At 49.4% G+C, this 17,797-nt stretch overlaps 2 protein-coding genes across 3 annotated transcripts; one reads left to right on the top strand and one right to left on the bottom strand.

Moving 5' to 3' along the window:
- Positions 1-2,039: 2,039 nt before the first annotated feature.
- CIDEC (cell death inducing DFFA like effector c) lies at positions 2,040-6,962 on the bottom strand. Of its 2 annotated transcripts, none has more exons than XM_038740042.1 (6): positions 6,946-6,962; positions 5,602-5,679; positions 5,351-5,495; positions 4,214-4,369; positions 3,722-3,909; positions 2,040-2,464 (listed from the first exon to the last, which is right to left on the bottom strand). In XM_038740042.1, the coding sequence occupies exons 2-6, from the start codon at positions 5,652-5,654 to the stop codon at positions 2,287-2,289; spliced, it is 720 nt and encodes a 239-aa protein (XP_038595970.1). In that variant the 5' UTR covers positions 5,655-5,679; positions 6,946-6,962; the 3' UTR covers positions 2,040-2,286. The 2 variants fall into 2 exon arrangements, with proteins under 2 accessions (XP_038595970.1, XP_038595969.1); XM_038740041.1 differs by lacking the exon at positions 6,946-6,962 and adding an exon at positions 5,961-6,032.
- Positions 6,963-11,233: 4,271 nt separating this feature from the next.
- Positions 11,234-13,671, top strand: JAGN1 (jagunal homolog 1). The gene is made up of 3 exons (XM_038772832.1): positions 11,234-11,272; positions 11,373-11,487; positions 12,728-13,671. Exons 2-3 carry the CDS (start codon positions 11,399-11,401, stop codon positions 13,188-13,190), a joined length of 552 nt encoding a protein of 183 aa, XP_038628760.1. The 5' UTR covers positions 11,234-11,272; positions 11,373-11,398; the 3' UTR covers positions 13,191-13,671.
- The last annotated feature ends 4,126 nt before the right edge of the window (positions 13,672-17,797 follow it).

Genomic DNA, 17,797 nt, shown 5'->3' with positions numbered 1-17,797 from the left:
CGCCCTGCCCTGCATTCACCTGCTATGCAGCATGTTCCTCAACCACTTTCCATGAGCCTGTCAAATGAAATTTAAACAATTACAATATGCAGCCTCTCCAGCTTTTAGAAGGCCCCTATACATACCCTTACCTTGGGACTTATTGGACCCCGTACTTGTATTTATTTCATCTTTCCTACTGTGTCGACCCCTTCCCTGTCTTATTTTTTCGATTGCAAGCCCCTGAAGGGCCCGGGACTAATGCTCCCTAAGCATTTTCCCAAGGCTTAGTACAGTGCTCAACACACAGTAATCACTGAATACTATTACTGGACTTTAGACCCATGAGAGCACCATGTCCTTGTGGATAGAGCACTTGTCTGGGAGTCAGAAGAGCCTGGTTCTAATCCTGACTCCACCACTTGTCTGCTGAGTGACCTTGGGCAAGTCACTTCACTTCTCTGTGCTCCAGTTACCTCATCTGTAGAATGGGGATTAAGACTGCGAGCCCCATGTGGGACATGGACCGTGTCCAACCTGATTAGCCCCTCGAAAAACGCCAGTGGTTGCCCATCCACCTCCGCATCAAACAAAAACTCCTCGCTGTTGGCTTTGAAGCACTCCACCATCTTGCCCCCTCCTACCTCACCTCACTACCCTCCTTGTACAACCCCGCCTGCACACTTCGCTCTTCTAATGCTAACCTTCTCAAGTGCTAACCTTCTCACTGTGCCTCGGTCTCACCTGTCTCACCACCAACCCCAGGGCCAACCTGCCCCTGGCCTGGACCGCCCTCCCTCCTCAAATCCGACAGATAATTACCTTCCCCCACTTCAAAGCCTTGTTGAAGGCACATCCCTGCCAAGCGGCCTTCCCTGACTAGGTCCCCCCCATTTCCTCGTCTCCCATTCCCTTCTGCCTCACCCTGACTTGCTCCCTTGGTTCCTCCCCACTCCCAGCCCCACAGCACTTATACACATATCTGTAATCTATTTATTTGTATTGATGTCTGTCTCCCCTCTCTAGACTGTAAGCTCATTGTGAGCTGGGAATGTGTCTGTTTATTGCTGTATTGTACTTTCCCAAGCATTTAGTACAGTGCTCTGCACACAGTAAATGCTCAATAAATACGATTGAATTGGCTTGTGTCTACCCCAGCACTTAAGTACAGTGTCTGGCCCCTCAAAAGTGCTTAACAAATATTTTTTTAAAAAAGGATTGTGTCTGCTTCTTGGGCTATCGCAACGGCTTCATTCAGTGCTCCTGTCCATAGCAGGTGCTCAATAAACGCTACTGCTGATGGATAGATAATATAGGGTGACCTGGCAGAGGAGAAGTATGGCACTGAATGCTGGTGAGACAGAGAAGTAAAGTTACAAGCTGACCCTGGAACCCAGGTCCCCCGTTTTGGCCCCTGGGGCCCTTTGAGATCACACTGACCCTAAGCAAGACCCAACCCAGGGCCATTATCTAAAAGCAAACAGATTACCCCCCCACCTCCCATAGAGAATACATTGGTTTACTTGAGGGGCTTAAGACCTAATAGCACCACCTTTCCCTAGCCAAGAGTTGCCCCAAACACTTCTGTGTCTTGGATTGATGAATCCTCTGAATTTAGAGCTCTTCACTCCCTCTGTCCTCTTGGTAGAATGAAAAAAACAACCACTTCCAAAACAGACAGGAAACAGTAGCTTAATTATGCATTAGAAATGTCAAATACCATTTAGAGCCAAGGCACTTAGCCCAGACCTGTCACCAGGGTTTATGGGGGTTTTGGTGCATATGTGTGTGTTGGAGGAGGGAAGGGGGGGGGAGGGGGAAGAAAGAGGGGAGGAAAGGGTGATGTATCAAAATGGAGGTACAGAACAAAGGATATGGAAGTAAAAAAAAAAGTGCAGTGGTGTTAGCATTGATTAGTGTGTGTTTCCCTGCTAGCTTGGGCAGAAGTAGCCGGCAATTAAGAGATCAGCCAGACTACCAGGAGCCTCCCTCAGCGGTACATGGAGCGGGGGGGGGGGGGGGGGGGGGGGGGGGGGGGGGGGGGGGGGGGGGGGGGGGGGGGGTAGGGGGAGAGAGACAGAGAGTGCAGTGTGTGTGTGTAGAAACATGGCTGCCCTATCAGAGTTGTGGATAGAGGAAGGCAACTCCTCTTCTGTCAGCCCCTCCTCTTCACTGTGCCCGCTTTGCTCACAGCCTCAGAGCTGCAGGGAAGGAGCCGGGAGAGGGAGGAAGGACCCGTAACAGCACACAAGCCATCGAGGCAGTTTCAGACTCAAGTCCAGTTTTTGGCCCGAGCCACTTGAATCCTCACTGCAGCATCTTCAGGTAGGACGGAGCCAGGGCATGAATCTGTGAAGCCACGGTCTTCCTAGCCAAGGAATGCTGCTTCTCTGTGGCATCCAGGACATGCTGGATGTAGCAGGAGGTGCCGAGGAGCACGTGGCCTGTGGCTTCCATGCTGAAGAGGGTCCAGCGCAAAGCTTCCCTGTGTAAGGGGGAAGACGGATTAAGCCTCACAGGGATGGGGCACATCCTCCAGCCCACCCCCCTCCATTGTCAGAAGTGGAACCCAGGTCACCTCAGATTTTATGCTGTGGCTAGGAGCTCAGTTGGAAGTGGGGGGCACTCAGGCCCCAAAACAAGTGAACTGCATGACCTTACATTTGTAGAGAAGCGGTGTGGCTCAGTGGAAAGAGCATGGGCTCTGGAGTCAGAGGTCATGGGTTTGAATCCCAACTCTGCCACATGTCTGCTGTGTGACCTTGGGCAAGTCACTTAGAGCCTCAGTTACCTCATCTGTAAAATGGGGATTAAGACTGTGAGCTCCACGTGGGACAACTTGATCACCTTGTATCCCCCCCCAGCACTTAGAACAGTGCTCTGCACATAGTAAGCGCTTAACAAATGCCATTATTACAATACTTTTACAGCCTTAGGATGTCTTTTTTCAAGAGCACTCACTTCAGTGTTTTGTTTTTTAAAAAATATAGTATTTGTTAAGTGTTTTCTATGTGCCAGACACCGTATTAAGCACTGGGGTAGAAACAAGCTCATCCCTGTCCCACATGGGGCTCACAGTCTTAATCCCCATTTTCCAGATGAGGGAACTGAGGCCCAGAGAAGTGAAGTGACTTGCCCTAGGTCACAAAGCAGACAAGTGGCAGAGCCGGTATTAGAACCCGGGTCCTTCTGACTCCATCCGCTAGGCCATGCTGCTTCTTGCTGGTCCTCAAAATGGGCAGGGAATGTGTCCACCAACTCTTTGGTATTGTAGTCTCCCAAGCACTTAGTCCAGTGCTCTGCACACAGTAAGCACTCAAATATGATTGAGTGAAAACATCCTCGTGAGAAATAGGGAGCGGCAGATACTCTTTAATATAGACTGGGGAAGTGACCCGCTGGGACTGAGATAGAAAAGCTAGGTGACTTGCCTAGAGGCAGAACTGGGGCCAGATCCCAAGTTTTTTGCTTCCCAGTCTTGCCCTATCCCTAGACACCCTCTTTTCCAATGACCCCCAGCTCCTGTTGCCAAGCCAGTCTTTCTCCTTGTTCCATCACCGCCCCCACCTCAAATCTGAGACTACAGTCAGACCAGAACCTTTAGCTTGATAAAAAAATAAACAAACAAACAAGATATCAGCCCAGCCCTGGGGATGGAAGCAGAGAGGTGAAGGCGGGTTATGGGTCGAAGCCCAAGTGAGAAGCCAGGCTGGACTTGAGTCCTATTTCTTCCCTTACTCACTTCATGATGCGTTTGGCCCCGTAGCAGCGCAGGTCATAGGACATGGTGTATGTGCCATAGAGTGTGGCCTTCACATTCAGGCAGCCAATGAAGTCCTGGGGCCTCATTTTGTACAGGTCAAAAGTCACACAAGCCACATCAATCCTCCTGGGAGGTTTGTGGGAGAGAGTGAGTTGGTTCCTGGCTCCCTGCAAGAGGCACAGAAAAAAAAAGTCAAGGAAGCTAGGAGCAAGCAAGGCCCCACCCTGTTCCATTCTGCCATGAGGCTTCAATTTATGAGTAATGGTGTTTATTATGTGTTTACTTTTTGGGGTGCACTATTAATTAACAATATGATTAATAATAGTATGCTGAGCTTGGAGGGAGGAAGAGGGGAAAAAAATACCACAGGTGAAGGTTAGACAGGGTCTCTGGTTCTTAAGGGGCTGTCGAGATCGCTGTTCTAGATGCTTGGGAATGTCTCCCTTCAAAGCCAGCGCCAAGAGTCCTCACCTGCTCGGGCGCTGGTTGCCACTTCTGCCCTTTCTGCAGCACCATGAGCACAGTATCCTCAGCCAGGGCCTGGAAATACTCCTCTGTCTCCACACTTGTGCCATCCTCTTCCAGTACCAAGGAGAAGGCATCTGTCAGCTGCAGGCTCTCCCGAACCTAGACACATCATTTTAGTTACGCCTGGGCATGGAACTGCTTCTTCCCAGACACACACACACATGCACGTCACACCTCAGACAGGGCAGGAATTTCATACATTCATTGTACTTCCCAAGCGTTTAGTACAGTGCTCTGCACACAGTAAACGCTCAATAAATACGATTGAATGAATGAATGAACACCTGCACTTGCCACAGGAGGCATTGATCACAGTCCTCATCTTCCTAGAAGGCTGCCCTAGTTGCTTAGTGGGGGGAACATTAAGCTAAAAACCCCTTAGGCCCACAGCCAGGCACACAGAAGACCACAGGGTCAGTTTCTCCTAAAACAACCCACATCTCCAATCTGAGGTCCAGCAGCGTGGAATAAGGGTGACACAAAAAGAAAAACGTTGCTACTGCCTCCTCCCATCCAGACACCAAGAAATAGCAGCAAGCATAAACAATCAACCCCAAACACCTTAGTCACCGGGAGCTGGTCCAGGAAGTGAGCTCAGGAGCAAAACAGATGGCTCCCTTTATCGACCTTTGAGCAATGTCAAAGAAACCACTCTGCTCCCATTGCCTTGATTCCAGAGTAGCCTGGGAAGCCAAGGAGGGGATTACACACTCCCTTTGTACCTTGGGCTGGGCCCAGGAAGTCAGCACAGGGCAGGCGAGGGATGAGCTAGAGAGAACCAATGCTGAGAAGCAGCGTGTCCTGGTGGATAGACCATGAGCCCGGCAGTCAGAAGGACCTGGGTTTTAACTCCGGCTCTGCCACTCGTCTGCTGTGTGACCTCGGGCCAGTCTCGTCACTTCTCTGTGCCTCGGTTACCTCATCTGTAAAATGGGGATTAAGACTTGGAGCCCTACTTGGGGCATGGACTGTGTCCAACCTTGTGTCTACTCCAGCACCTAGTACAGTGCCTGGCACGTAGTAAGCGCTTAAATACCATTAAAAAAAAAAAGAACCCTAACAGATTCCGCACTCCCTCACCTTGTCAATGAGGCCCAACAGGCTGTCTGCCATGATGCCTTTCCGAATGCTGCGGTCAGCATTGCTGACCCGGAAGGGCCGAGATTTTGACACGGGGCTGTGCAGCAACTGCTGGGTCACTACTGAGGTGCTAACTGCCACGCACCTAGAGACAACCAAGACGGTGGTTAAGAAGGCCACCTGACCCACACCCCCCAACTTTCCTCCTCTTCCTTACACCCAGCCTTTCCCCTGGGGGTGGCCATCCTCACCTTGAGAGAGACTTGGGAGAGAGTAGGCTCAAAGACTTCATGGCATACTCCATCTTGGTGAACCGCACAAACTCCACCCTACGATGAAACAGAGACCACTTACCAACTCACCAACCATCAGCCACCTGCCTGACAGGCTGATCACAAAGCAAGTCCACTTCGTCTCTGCAGTAGGTAGGAGCGGCCCGTGTCCCAATCCGCCCCATCTTTATAGGAAGATACTCCTGTTTTCCCCCTGCCAGCAGCGGTGGCCACTCCAAGCCCTCTCACACCCTTGGCGCTTATTCCATTGTCCCAAGCCCTACAAAAGTAGGGTCCCTCTTCCCTCACCCCCACCCCAAGCCCCTTGAAGCACTCACGCCATATTTCCTAAGCACGGCTTCCAGCAGACTGCCTGGGAGCCCAGGGACTGGGGTTGAAAAGGCTCCAGGAGGCTGGACTTTGTCCCTTGAGCAGAGTCTCCTGCCAACTGGACAATGAAGCAAGGTTCTAAGCTTAGGAAATCCTTGCACCACCACCCAGGGCAGAGGCCAGTCAACGAGTCAATTCCCCTTTCCCCTATTTAACTCTTCAGTGAGTTCTACAGAAGCCTAAGCCACCAGCCGGTTCGCGCTTAATAAATGCCATCATTATTATTATTTAAAATTCGCCCCACACTCACTCCAACCTGGAATCCCTTCACTGCAACTCAAGAAATTGCCTTCTTCTTCCCCACCCCAGTTTAGAGAAGAGAATATCTACAGCGACGGAAGAACTGAGGATCTTTAGAGGCTCAGCCAGCTTTCTGGCATGATCCAGAAAGTTGCATTTTTCTGCAAGTCCAGAGAACTCCCACCCTCCAATCAACAAATGAATATCAATGAATGGTATTTGTTAAGTGCATACCCTGTGCTTGGGCACGTATAATAATAATGATGGTATTTGCTAAGCGCGAATACAAGAGTTAGTAGACAGTCCCTCAGGGAACTTCCAATCTAGTGGAACCCCATTCTTAAGTCACTCTGCTCTAGCAGCTGCCCAGAAACCCCCCTTCAACACACACACACACACACACACACACACACACACACACACACACACTCTCTCACTCTCTCTCTTTTTCTCTCAAACCTAAACTACCCAGAGCCTCCTTACACCTTACGGTCTTTACCTAAACCCTCTTAACTGCTCTCAAACCCCATCTAGTTCCCAAAGAAACCCCCCCACCATCACAGGCTTGCTGCCTAGAGCCCACCTCTCACAGTCATCCAGCCCTCTCCTGAGTCTCCCTCATATCAGTCATCCAGAGCTCCCAAAAGCCAGAGCTGCCCTTCAGCAGCCAGCCACTTCCCAGAACTCACTTACCTCCACCACAACACAACTTCCACACAATTTCCTCCAGCAATGTGCTTGCATTTCCTGCATTTCCATAGCCCCTCCTTCCCTCCCTCATTCATCACTCTAGGTTATCATCCCACCCTAAGCCTGGTAGCTGGAGGAAAGGTGAAGGACAGGAGGCGGGGTAGGGGGTGTCCAGCTGGGCTTCATTGACCACAGAGTTTGACTCTCAGACTCAGCTCCCAGCTGAGCCCAGTAGACTTGCTGCCAAGTGAGGAAAGAAAATGTCAAGACCGGGCCCAAAGTTGTAACTCCATCTCCCAACTTCCTGGCCCGGAATGCTCAGAAGGGAGAGTGACCAGATGACCCATATCTGGCGTGAAATAAGGAATTGTTTTTCGTTCCCTTGCCTTGCCCAGGGAAGGTCTGGATAAATGAACAGTCGGAGGGAACTTGGTTTATTTCTTTTTATTAATTCAATCAATGCCATTTATTGAGCACTTACTGCATGCAGAACACAGTACTAAGCATTTGGAAGACTGCAATACAACAGAATTGGTAGGTACATTCTCTGCCCTTAGGGAGCTTCCAATCTAGAGGGGAAAACAGACCTTAATATAAACAAAAGAATTACAGATATGTACATAAGTACTGAGGGTGGGGTGTATATCAAGTGCTTGAACGATATAGATCCAAGAGCATAGGTGACTTAGAAGGAAGAGGAAGTAGGGAAATAGAGGGTTTAGTCACAGAAGGCCTCTTGGAGGAGATATACTTTCAATAAAGTCTATCTTTATTGTTTAAAGTTTATCTTTGGAGGAGATATACTTTGACTGGGGGGAGAGTGGTGGCCTATCATATATGAAATGGGAGGGAATTCCAGGTCAGAGGGAGAACACGGGCAAGGGTTCGGTGGCAAGATAGATGAGATCGAGGTACAGTAAGTTGGTGTTAGAGGAGTGAAGTGTGCGGGTTGGACTGTACTAGGAAGTCAGCGAGGTAAGGAAGGAGGGAGTAAGTTGATTTAGTTGTTTAAGGAGCTTCTAGTTGATGCAGAGATGGAAGGGCAACTACTGGAGATTCTTGAGGAGTGGGGAAACATGGACTGAACAGTTTTGTAGAAAAATGACTTGGGCAGCAGAGTGAAGTATGGGCTGGAGTGGGGAGAAACAGGAGGCAGGGAGGTCAGCAAGGAGGCTGATGGAGTAATCAAGGTGGGATAGGATAAGTGCTTGGATTAATGTGGTAACAGCTTGGATGGAGAAGAAAGGGTAAATTCTAGCAATGTTGTAAAGGTTGAACCAACAAAATTTAGTGACAGATTGAATATGTGGGTTGAATGACAGAGAGATACTTCATTCTGCTGCCTGGTTCATTTTTCTACAAAAATGTTCAGTCCCTGTATCTCCACTCCTCAAGAAACTCCAGTGGTTGCCCATCCACCTCTGCATCAAACACAAACTCCTTACCATTGACTTTAAAGCGCTCAATCACCTTGCCCTATCCCCCCACTTTACCGCTCTAATTTCTTACTACAACCCAGCCCTCACACTTTGCATTAGAGGAGCATTAGAGGTACTCACTGTACCTCCGATATCGTCTATCTCACCACCGAACCCTTGCCTACATCCTTCCTCTGGCCTGGAACCCCCTCCCTCTTCAGAAAAGCCGATAGATGATCACTTTCCCCCCCTTCAAAGCCTTACTAAGATTACATCTCCTCCAAGAGGCTTTCCCAGACTAGGCCCTCATTTCCGCTATTCCTACGCCCTTCCGCGTCACCCTTGTACTTGGATTTCAGCCTTTAAGTCACCCCTCCCTCAGCTCCACAGCACTTACGTATATATCTGTAAGTTATTTATAGTAATGTCTGCCTCCCCCCTCCGCCCCTGCCACTAGATTGTACTCTCGTCATGGGTGTGGAATGTGTCCCCTGATTCTGTTAATAATTAAGGTATTTGTTAGGTGCTTACCATGTGCCAAGCACTGTTCTAAGTGCTGGAGTATTATATTCCAGAGAGAGAAGCAGCGTGGCTTAGTGGAAAGAGCCTGGGCTTGGGAGCCAGAGGTCGTGGGTTCTAATCCCCATTCTGCCACCTGTCTGCTGCGTGACCTTGGGAAAGTCACTTCTCTGTGCCTCAGTTGCCTCATCTGTAAAATGGGAATTAAGACGGTGAGCCCCACGTGGGACAACCTGATTAGCTTGTATCTACCCCAGTGCTTAGAACAGTGCCTGGCACATAGTAAGCACTTAAGTATCATTATTATGAAGTCACTTAACTTCTCTGTGCCTCAGTTGCCCCATCTGTAAGATGGGAATTAAGACTGTGAGCCCCATGTGGGGCAACCTGATTAGCTTGTATCTACCCTAGTGCCTAGAACAGTGCTTGGCACATAGTAAGCACTTAACAAGTATCATCATTATTATGAAGTCACTTAACTTCTCTGTGCCTCAGTTGCCCCATCTGTAAGATGGGAATTAAGACTGTGAGCCCCACGTGGGGCAATCCGATTAGCTCGTATCTACCCCAGTGCTTAGAACAGTGGTTGGCACATAGTAAGCACTTAACAAGTATCATCATTATTATTATGAAGTCACAACTTCTCTGTGCCTCAGTTGCCCCACCTGTAAAATGGGAATTAAGACTGTGAGCCCCACGTGGGGCAACCTGATTAGCTTGTATCTACCCCAGCGCTTAGAACAGTGCTTAGCACATAGTAATAATAATAATAATAATGGCATTTATTAAGCGCTTACTATGTGCCAAGCACTGTTCTAAGCTCTGGGGAGGTTACAAGGTGATCAGGTTGTCCCACAGGGGGCTCACAGTCTTAATCCCCATTTTACAGTTGAGGTAACTGAGGCCCAGAGAAGTGAAGTGACTTGCCCAAAGTCACACAGCTGACAACTGGCGGAGCCGGGATTTGAACCCATGAACTCTGACTCCAAAGCCCGGTCCCTTTCCACTGAGCCACGGCTGCTTCTCTTAGTAAGCACTTAACAAGTATCACTATTATTATGAAGTCACTTAACTTCTCTGTGCCTCAGTTGCCCCATCTGTAAGATGGGAATTAAGACTGTGAGCCCCACGTGGGGCAACCCAATTAGCTTGTATTTACCCCAGCGCTTAAAACAGTGCTTGGCACATAGTAAGCACTTAACAAGTATCATCATTATTATGAAGTCACTTAACTTCTCTGTGCCTCAGTTGCCCCATCTGTAAGATGGGAATTAGGACTGTGAGCCCCACGTGGGGCAACCCGATTAGCTTGTATCTACCCCAGCGCTTAGAACAGTGCTTGGCACATAGTAAGCACTTAACAAATATCATTATTATTATTAAGTCACTTAACTTCTCTGTGCCTTTAGTTGCCCCATCTGTAAGATGGGAATTAAGACTGTGAGCCCCACGTGGGGCAACCCAATTAGCTTGTATCTACCCCAGCGCTTAGAACAGTGCTTGGCACATAGTAAGCACTTAACAAATATCATTATTATTATTAAGTCACTTAACTTCTCTGTGCCTTAGTTGCCCCATCTGTAAGATGGGAATTAAGACTGTGAGCCCCACGTGGGGCAATCCGATTAGCTTGTATCTACCCCAGCGCTTAGCACATAGTAAGCATTTAACAAGTATCCTTATTAAGTCACTTAACTTCTCTGTACCTCAGTTGCCCCATCTGTAAGATGGGAATTAAGACTGTGAGCCCCACGTGGGGCAACCCGATTAGCTTGTAGGCCTACCCCAGCGCTTAGAACAGTGCTTGGCACATGGTAAGCACTTACCAAGTATCATCATTATTATGAAGTCACTTAACTTTTCTGTGCCTCAGTTGCCCCGTCTGTAAGATGGGAATTAAGACTGTGAGCCCCACGTGGGGCAACCCGATTAGCTTGCAGGCCTACCCCAGCGCTTAGAACAGTGCTTCGCACCTAGCAAGCGCTTAACAAATGCCACCCTTATTATTACGGTAAGCACTCAATAAATATCACCGACTGAAATGAACTCCGGAACCTTCCCTTCGCATTACGTCGAGGCCCGGTAGCCTCCTGGGCGAGCCACAGGGCAACAGGCGAGGGGAGGGAGCGAGAGGCTACGACCATAGAGTCGGTCCTCCCGGAGAAGGACGAGACCGGAAGTGCGCCGCTGAGCACTCGAATGCTCGTGAGACAGAGCCACAGGGCAAGAAGAACCTCCCCTTCCCCCGCGAAAGAGGCGAGGGACTACGACCATAGAGTCGGTCCTCCCGGAGAAGGACGAGACCGGAAGTGCGCCGCTGAGCACTCGAATGCTCGTGAGACAGACAGAGTGGCCCGAGCCCCGTTCTGAGGTGGCGGAGCGGCAGTGCGGCGGTGAGGCAGTCGGGTTGGAGTTTCCCCGGGGGAAGGGGCGGGGTCCTGCTCTCGCCATTGTCGTATTTTTCCCCCCCCCCCTCTCTCTTTCTCTTTCCAGGCCTCAGGTCTGCGGCAGTGCCGGCCATGGCATCTCGGGCCGGGCCTCGAGCAGCGGGCACTGATGGCAGCGACTATCAGCACCGGGAGCGCGTGGCTTCGCACTACCAGATGAGGTACGGGGCCCGGGGGAAGCACCCCATGTGGGCAGGGAATGTGTCTACCGCTTTTCTTAAATTGTACCCTCCCAAGCGCTTAATACAGTGTTCTGTAATCAGTCAGTCGTATTTATTGAGCGCTTACTGTGTGCAGAGCACTGGACTAAGCGCTTGGGAAGTCCAAGTTGGCAACATCATCATCATCAATCGTATTTATTGAGCGCTTACTATGTGCAGAGCACTGGACTAAGCGCTTGGGAAGTACAAATTGGCAACATATAGAGACAGTCCCTACCCAACAGTGGGCTCGCAGTCGAAAAGGGGGAGACAGAGAACAAAACCAAACATAGTAATAAAATAAATAGAATAGATGTGTACAAGTAAAATAAATAAATAGAGTAATAAATATGTACAAACATATATACAGGTGCTGTGGGGAAGGGAAGGAGTACACAGTGAGCGCTCAATAAGTACCATTCATTGATTGCTAGTCCGGGGCTGGTGACACCCCCCTAATCGGAAACGCAGGACCTACATGGCCCCATCGGGAGGTGGACACAGTAAGCGCTCAGTAAATACCATTCATCGATTGCTAGTCCGGGGCTGGTGACACCCCCTAATCGGAAACGCAGGACCTACATGGCCCCGTCGGGAGGTGGACACAGTAAGCACTCAGTAAATACCATTCATCGATTGCTAGTCCGGGGCTGGTGACACCCCTTAATCGGAAACGCAGGACCTACATGGCCCCGTCGGGAGGTGGACACAGTAAGCGCTCAATAAATGCCATTCATCGATTGCTAGTCCGGGGCTGATGACACCCCCTAATCGAAAACGCAGGACCTACATGGCCCCGTCGGGAGGTGTTCCAGCTGGCTTTGCTCCGCCATCCCCTTATCTGGGCGGGAAGGGATGTATGTGTGGGGGGCAACCATTCCCCCTCCCTCCTTCAATCCACCGGCTACCTCCCACGGGTTCGTACCATTTACTGCAAACCTTAAAATGACGCCCCCCCCCCCCCCCAAAAAAAAAAAAAAAACCCCACAACTTGATGATTCTCACCCGGCAAAGAACAGAAAAACAGAAACCCAGCAGGAGCCCAAAGGGGTTAGAGGAGGCAACAAGAAATGAACTGGGAGGAAACGAATGGCATTTGAAAGCTGGGGGGAGTGGTGGAGAACGCAGGGGATTGAAAGCTGGAGGATCCTCTCCTGTGGGTTCTGAGCTCTCACATCTTCCTTTTCTCTGTTTCTCGCAGTGTGGCCCTCAAGACCGAAATTAAGAAGCTCATCTACATGCAGGTGGCTATTTGGCTGCTGTTGGTGACTCAGATATGTGTGGGACACCTGAAGCTCCTGCCACAAGACCAGGTGTCCATGCCTTACCAGTGGGAGTACCCGTACCTGCTGAGCATTGTGCCCTCGACCTTCGGCCTCCTCTCCTTCCCCCGCAACAACATCAGCTATTTGGTGCTGTCCATGATCAGCACAGGGCTCTTTTCCATTGCTCCCCTCATCTACGGCAGCATGGAGATGTTCCCTGCAGCCCAGCAACTGTACCGCCACGGCAAGGCAGACCGCTTCCTCTTTGGCATCTCTGCCGTATCTGTCATGTACCTGCTGTTGGTGGTGGCCGTTCAGGTGCATGGCTGGCAGCTCTACTACAGCAAGAAGCTCCTGGACTCATGGTTCACCAGTACACAGGAGAAAAAACGCAAATGAGGTTGGCCACATGGACTGCCAGCTGCTGCTCTGAGGGATGGGGGGGGCAATGGACAGGGAGAGTTGTGGCAGAAGGGTGGATCGGCTGGGCCCCAAGATAGCTGTACCGAACTGTTGTCCTAGCAAGCCCTCAGAAGTTCCAGACTGGTTAGGTTGGCAGCTGCACAAGCAAGACCAAAGCTCTGGAAACCCCTGCCCCTTGCCTCCCACCCTTTAAGGCCGTTGGACTGGCGTGGGGTTAGAGCCGGATCTGTTCAAGGCTCCTTCAGGCCATTTGGGGTGAGCTGTGGGGGCCGTAGCCTTCAAGACTCATCCCCCTGCCTTCTATGTGCTGTGAGGTTGGGAATAAACTAGGTTCTTCTCTCCCCAGAACGTTGGGGCTGCAGGTGACCAGTAGGTTGCCCCTCATGTGGGCTCTGGTCTCCCCGGCTGAGTTTCATGGTTTAAACAGGAAACAAATAAAGCTGTGAATGTGTCCTGGTTTCTGTGTTCTGTGTTTTTTTTTTGGGATGGGGGAGCGGTTCAGCGGAGCCTGGCGAGAGCTATTTGCAATCTTCCACCAAACTGGAGAAGGTTGGAGGGAAGGCAGGCTGTAGTTTGGGTACTGTATGTCTCTGCTCACACATAAGTGAGAGTTGCCTTCAGGACATCTCTACTTGGATGTCCCGCTGTCACCTCAACCTTAACATGTTCAAAACAAAACTATTCATCTTCCCATCCAAATCCTGTCATCCCACGGACTTTTCCATCACTGTAGACAGCATCACCATCCTCCCTGTCACAGGTTCAACTCATTTTTCTCATTCAACCCACATATTCAATCTGTTACCAAATCCTGTCAGTTCAACCTTCACAGCATCACTAAAATCCACCCATTCCATGCCATGCAAACCGCTACCATGCTGATCCAAGCCCTTATCCTATCCCGCCTTATTAAATCAATCTCCTCGCTGACCTCCCTGCCTCCTATCTCTCCCCATGCCAGTGCATACTGCATTCTGCTGCCAGATCATTTTTTAATAAAAACTTTCAGTCCATGGTTCCCCACTCCTCAAGAACTTCCAGTGGTTGCCCATCCACCTCCACATCAAAAAGAAACTCCTTATCAAAGGCCTAAAAACACTCAATCACCTTACCACCCCCTACCTTTCCTACTAGAAGCAGCATAGCCTAGTGGATACAGCGCGGGTCTTGGAGTCAGAAGGACCTGGGTTCTAATCCCAGCTCTGCCGCTTGTCTGTTGTGTGACCTTGGGCAAGTCACTTAACTTCTCTGTGCCTCAGTTACCTCATCTGCTGTGTGACCTTGGATAAGTCACTTCACTTCTCTGGGCTTATAATAATAATAATGACATTTATTAAGCACTTACTATGTGCAAAGCACCGTTCTAAGCACTGGGGAGGTTACAAGGTGATCAGGTTGTCCCACGGGGGGCTCAGTCTTAATCCCCATTTTACAGATGAGGTAACTGAGGCACAGAGAAGTGAAGTGACTTGCCCAAAGTCACATAGCTGACAGTTGGCGGAGCCGGGATTTGAACCCATGACCTCTGACTCCAAAGCCCGGGCTCTTTCCACTGAGCCACGCTGCTTCTAGACTGTAAGCCCGGTGTGGGCAGAGCCTGTCTCGCTTTATTACTGAATGGTACTTTCCAAGTGCTTAGTACAGTGCTCTGCACATAGTAAGCGCTCAATAAATACGATTGAATGAATGAATGAATGGGCCTCAGTTACCTCATCTGTAAAATGGGGATTAAGACTGTGAGTCCCACTTGGGACAGGGACTGTGTCCAGCCTGACTAGCTTGTCTCTACCCCAGTGCTTAGAACAGTGCTTGACACATAGTAAGCACTTAACAAATACCATCATTATCATCCCTGATTTCCTACTACAACCCAGCCCTCACACTTTGCTCCTCTAACCCCAACCTACTCGATAATAATAATAATTGTGGTATTTGCCAAGTGCTTACTATGTGCCAGGCACTGTACTAAGCACTAGGGTGGATACAAGCAAATTGGGTTGGTCACAATCTCTGTCCCATGTGAGGCTCACAGTCTGAATCCAAATTTTACAGATGAGGTAAACTGAGGCCCATTCATTCAATCATATTGAGCGCTTACTGTGTGCAGAGCACTGTACTAAGCGCTTGGAAAGTACAATTCGGCAATAAAGAGAAACAATCCCGGCTCATGGAGGGCTTTCAGTCTAGAAGTCCAGAGAAGTAAAGTGACTTATCCAAGGTCACACTGTAGACACCAACCCCTCGCCCATGTCCCGTCTCTGGCCTGGAACTCCCTCCTTCGTATCTGACAGACGTTCACTCTCCCCAATTTCAAAGCTTGATTAAAACACATCTCCAAGAGGCCTTCCCAGGCTAATCCCTCATTTCCCCTTCTCCCACTCGCTCCCTTCTGTGTCGCCCTTGCACTAGGATTTGCACCCTTTATTCATCCCTCCCTCAGTCCCATAGCACTTACGTACAGATCCGTAATTTTATCTGAGCAGCGTGGCTTATGGAAAGAGCCCCGGCTTGGAAGTCAGAGGGCATGGGTTCTAGTCCCGGCTCTGCCACTTGTCTGCTGTGTGACCTTCGGCAAGCCACTTAACTACTCTGTGCCTCAGTCACCTCATCTGTAAAATGGGGATGAAGACTGTGAGCCCCACGTGGGACAACCTGATTACCTTGTATCTACCCCGACGCTTAGAACAGTGTTTGGCACATAGTAAGGGCTTAACAAATACCATTATTATTATTATTATTCTATTACCGTCTGTCTTCCCCTCTAGACTGTAAAACCTGTTGTGGGCAGGGACTGTGTCTACGAACTCTGTTATATGGTACTGTCCCAACCAGTACAATTTTAATGATGGCATTTTATTAAGCACTTATTATGTGCAAAGCATTGTTCTAAGCACTGGGGAGGTTACAAGGTGATCAGGTGGTCCCATGGAGGGCTCACAATCCTAATCCCCATTTTACAGATGAGGTAACTGAGGCACAGAGAAGTGAAGTCACACAGCTAATTGGTGGAGCTGGGATTTAAACCCATGACCTCTGACTCCAAAACTCGTTCTCTTTCCACTGAGCCACGCTGCTTCCCCATTCTCGGCAATTCTCGGCACACAGTAAGTGCTCAATAAATATGACTGATTGATCGACTCCCATTAATCCGGGCTTAATGAGGAGCGATTGTAGAGCTCCTACTCTCTGTGTGACTTCATTGCTCCCAGGCCCCGGAAGGGAAAAAAAATTCCGAGATATCCCAGCTGTTGCCTTGTCACCTATTGCAACAAGGACAGAATTAAGTGCTTCATCCACTGTTCCGATACTAATGTCCACTTTGTGTTTCATTCTCAAAGATGACTGACAGAATGGGGGAGGGTAGTGATGTCTGTCGCTCCCCCCCTCCTCGTCCCCACCCCCCGCCTTACCCCCTTCCCCTCCCCACAGCACCTGCATATATGTTTGTACGTATTTATTACTCTATTTATTTTATTTGTACATATTTATTCTATTTATTTTATTTTGTTAATATGTTTTATTTTGTTGTCTGTCACCCCCTTCTAGACTGTGAGCCCGCTGTTGAATGAATGAATGAATGAATGACTGCAGGCTGCATCCTTCTGTTCTCCCTGTCAGCCACCTCGCAGTTTGTGCCACGGGGCACAGGATGAAAGAGTGGGTGGCTCAGAGCAAACCGTCACCACTGCCACAAAAAGAACTCCAGCACATGTCATGCTGGCCATCAAGATGTTCCTTTTCCCTCTTAACCACTGTGTCTGAGCAATAGTGCTCACCCCAAATGGCAAAGGGCCAGAGAAGGTCTAGAAAATTTCCTTGAGCTCCTTGAGACTGTAAGCTCCTTGAGACTGTAAGCTTGTTGTGAGCAGGGAATGTGTCTGTTACATTGGTGTTTGTATTCTCCCAAGCGCTTAGTACAGTGCCCTGCACACAGCAAGCGCTCAATAAATATGACTGACTGCTCGAAAAGGTGCACTACTGGATTTTTCATGAAAAGTGTGCGAGGAATTCTCAGTGGCATATTCTAGAATCTCACCATCAGCAGTGGTGTCTGTACACTGAAGGACAATGCCACGAATGTCCTGCACTCCAGTGGGTACTTTCCAAGCGCTTAGTACAGTGTTCTGTACACAGTAAGCACTCAATAAATACGATTGAATGAATGAATGAATGGGGAGGACCTCTTGCCTGGAGGATCTTGAAGTTCATCATGGCCATTGCAGAATCTTGCTTCAGCAGCAGTGGGAGCTAGAAATTGGAGTTGATGATGACGATGGTATTTGTTAAGCGCTTACTATGTGCCAAGCACTGTTCTAAGCATCTTGAGCCTGAGCAAGCTACCCATGGGTCGAAGCCTGGAGCTTTCTGGAGTCCCACTGAGCCAGGGTATAGGGCAGAGGCCTTCTGGACGGTTGAAGTGGGGGCTGATCTCTGAGCAAAGGTTAGAGAACGAAATCTGGCCAGCTTGGTTAAGCCATGGTGGAGTTGCCTAGATTTGGATTCTCAGCATGTCATCTCATCAGCCACCCTTAGTTCTTATGTGTATATTGGTTTATTCCATTTATTTCCTTTTTTTATGTGAG

Source organism: Tachyglossus aculeatus, chromosome X1 (genome assembly GCF_015852505.1).
Source record: "Tachyglossus aculeatus isolate mTacAcu1 chromosome X1, mTacAcu1.pri, whole genome shotgun sequence".
Classification (NCBI taxonomy): domain Eukaryota; kingdom Metazoa; phylum Chordata; class Mammalia; order Monotremata; family Tachyglossidae; genus Tachyglossus; species Tachyglossus aculeatus.
The sequence above is the reverse complement of the archived record's forward strand: the minus strand, read 5'-3'. Positions and strand labels throughout refer to the sequence as shown.